Source organism: Chelonoidis abingdonii, unplaced genomic scaffold, assembly GCF_003597395.2.
Source record: "Chelonoidis abingdonii isolate Lonesome George unplaced genomic scaffold, CheloAbing_2.0 scaffold0602, whole genome shotgun sequence".
Classification (NCBI taxonomy): domain Eukaryota; kingdom Metazoa; phylum Chordata; order Testudines; family Testudinidae; genus Chelonoidis; species Chelonoidis abingdonii.
In genome coordinates this window covers 5,274-7,023 of record NW_027424863.1, presented here as the reverse complement: position 1 = coordinate 7,023, position 1,750 = coordinate 5,274, and the positions used below count along the sequence as shown (strand labels likewise).

The 1,750-nt window shown below is 53.0% G+C and overlaps 1 protein-coding gene across 1 annotated transcript in view; it reads right to left on the bottom strand.

Annotated features, from left to right (window-relative positions):
* Positions 1-527: 527 nt before the first annotated feature.
* Positions 528-1,750, bottom strand: part of LOC142046037 (olfactory receptor 52K2-like) — a 5,235-nt gene continuing 4,012 nt past the window's right edge. Inside the window, exons 2-3 of the mRNA XM_075061415.1 lie at positions 1,465-1,577; positions 528-926 (exon numbers count right to left, since the gene is read on the bottom strand). Coding sequence (XP_074917516.1) covers positions 528-926; positions 1,465-1,577 — 512 coding nt within the window. The remainder of the gene's footprint in view (positions 927-1,464; positions 1,578-1,750) is intronic.

Here is a 1,750-nt window from a genome sequence, read left to right as displayed (position 1 = left end):
ATGCCCCCCTTGCCGACCGTCATGGGCTGTGAGGGGGTTCCCCCATGCAAACACCAAGGCCAGAGGGGTTACAGGTCCTCACTGTTTAAGTAATCTAGAGGTGATGGTTCGCTGCTGCTAAGGGGAATGGAGGAGTACCTTGCCTGCAAGGGCAGGGCAGACACAACCCTGTGAATCAGCTGCTTGACCACTGCTATCCCCAACAGAAAGGCCACAAGATCAATAGCCACAGTAATAAACCACTGCTTAATGGACTGGGCCCAGGATCCCAGCCCCCAGCTGGACCACTGGGCTTGCCACCAATCCCACTGCTCACGCTCCTTACGAATTTGGATGGCGAAGGAGGATAGTTGCTTGGCCATGGCTGAGATGTTGTTCCACCCGGGCTGAAGGTGCAGGCAACATTGTCCCTTAAAGAGAGGATTAAAGTCCTCCAAGGCAACACAAAAGTCCTTTCGTAGGATGGTCTGGATTAGAAGACGGTTCTGCTTGGCATAGTTGGCCAGAATTGTGAGAGTGTCGCTGGTTCAACGAAGCCCTTCAGCTGTGATGTTGGTGAGGGCCTCCAGACCAAGCAACAGTCCCCAGATTTGCTGTAAAGTTAAACTGTAGGAGAGGGGGTTAAACTGTACATAGCCCTCTATGACCGTCTCGGTGGTGTTGCACGTGAATAGGGGTTGATGGACCCAGTTTGTGTTGTTGAAGTCTGAGGCTGGATACTGTGGAGTCAGGTTCGTGAGAGGGAGGAACTTCCAGAGGAAAGGGGATCCTCCCTCTGAGGCCTCCCGTCTTGTGCAGACGACACAATCATGTGATGAGGGGACATCTGACAGATTCCCGATGAGGACCTCCTGCAGGGTGTAGGCTTTTACCCAGGCAACGAGGGGGTTTTCTTGAGGCGGGGTGGCAATCATGGCAGGTGATTTCTGTGAAGACATAAAAGAGACTCTGAGGAGGGGCATGGGCCCCACTAGGGCCCAAAATGTTACTGGTGTGTGGTTTATGTATGCATGTACGTTTACTTCTGGGTGGGGCTCTGTGCTATTGAGGCCTTGCACATAGATAGTGTGTCCTGTGGGGGTGTGGGGGACGTGAGGGGGAACAATGGACACCTGTGCCTCCGTCTCCAGCAAAAAGGGGATGACGAGACCCTTGTCAAAAACTAGCGGATAATAGGGTGGGGGTCCCCTGGACGGGTGCTGGCCGCCGCCAAGCACCCGGCCATTATCCATTTTTTGGCTGGGAAGGTTCTAGTCGCTCTTCCCATCCCAGAGCTATGGCCAAGGCTTGTTGCTGCTCACTGCTGAGCTTACGCACAACCTCCTTAGTGAGGCCTTTATGCAACAAGAATCCAAAAATTTTCCATTCTATGAACAAACGCTCTGAGTGCTGGGATCTGGGCTGTGGGCTAGTGTGTGGTGGGTGGGAACTAATGGGTAGGGCTCGGGCTGAAGGCCACCTTACCCTTTTGAGGGCCTCATAGAGCTGCCCAATGGGGAGTCCAGCATACCCCCTTAGCCACAGAACTGTCCCAGTGTCAGGGGTGGTACCGTTATCCATGGCTAAGTCAATGGCAGCTTCATTTATGGGTCAAGTATCAGAGGGGTAGCCATGTTAGTCTGGATCTGTAAAAGCAGCAGAGAATCCTGTGGCACCTTATAGACTAACAGACATTTTGGAGCATGAGCTTTCGTGGGTGAATACCCACTTCGTCAGACGCAGGTAGTGGAAATTTCCAGGGGCAGGTATA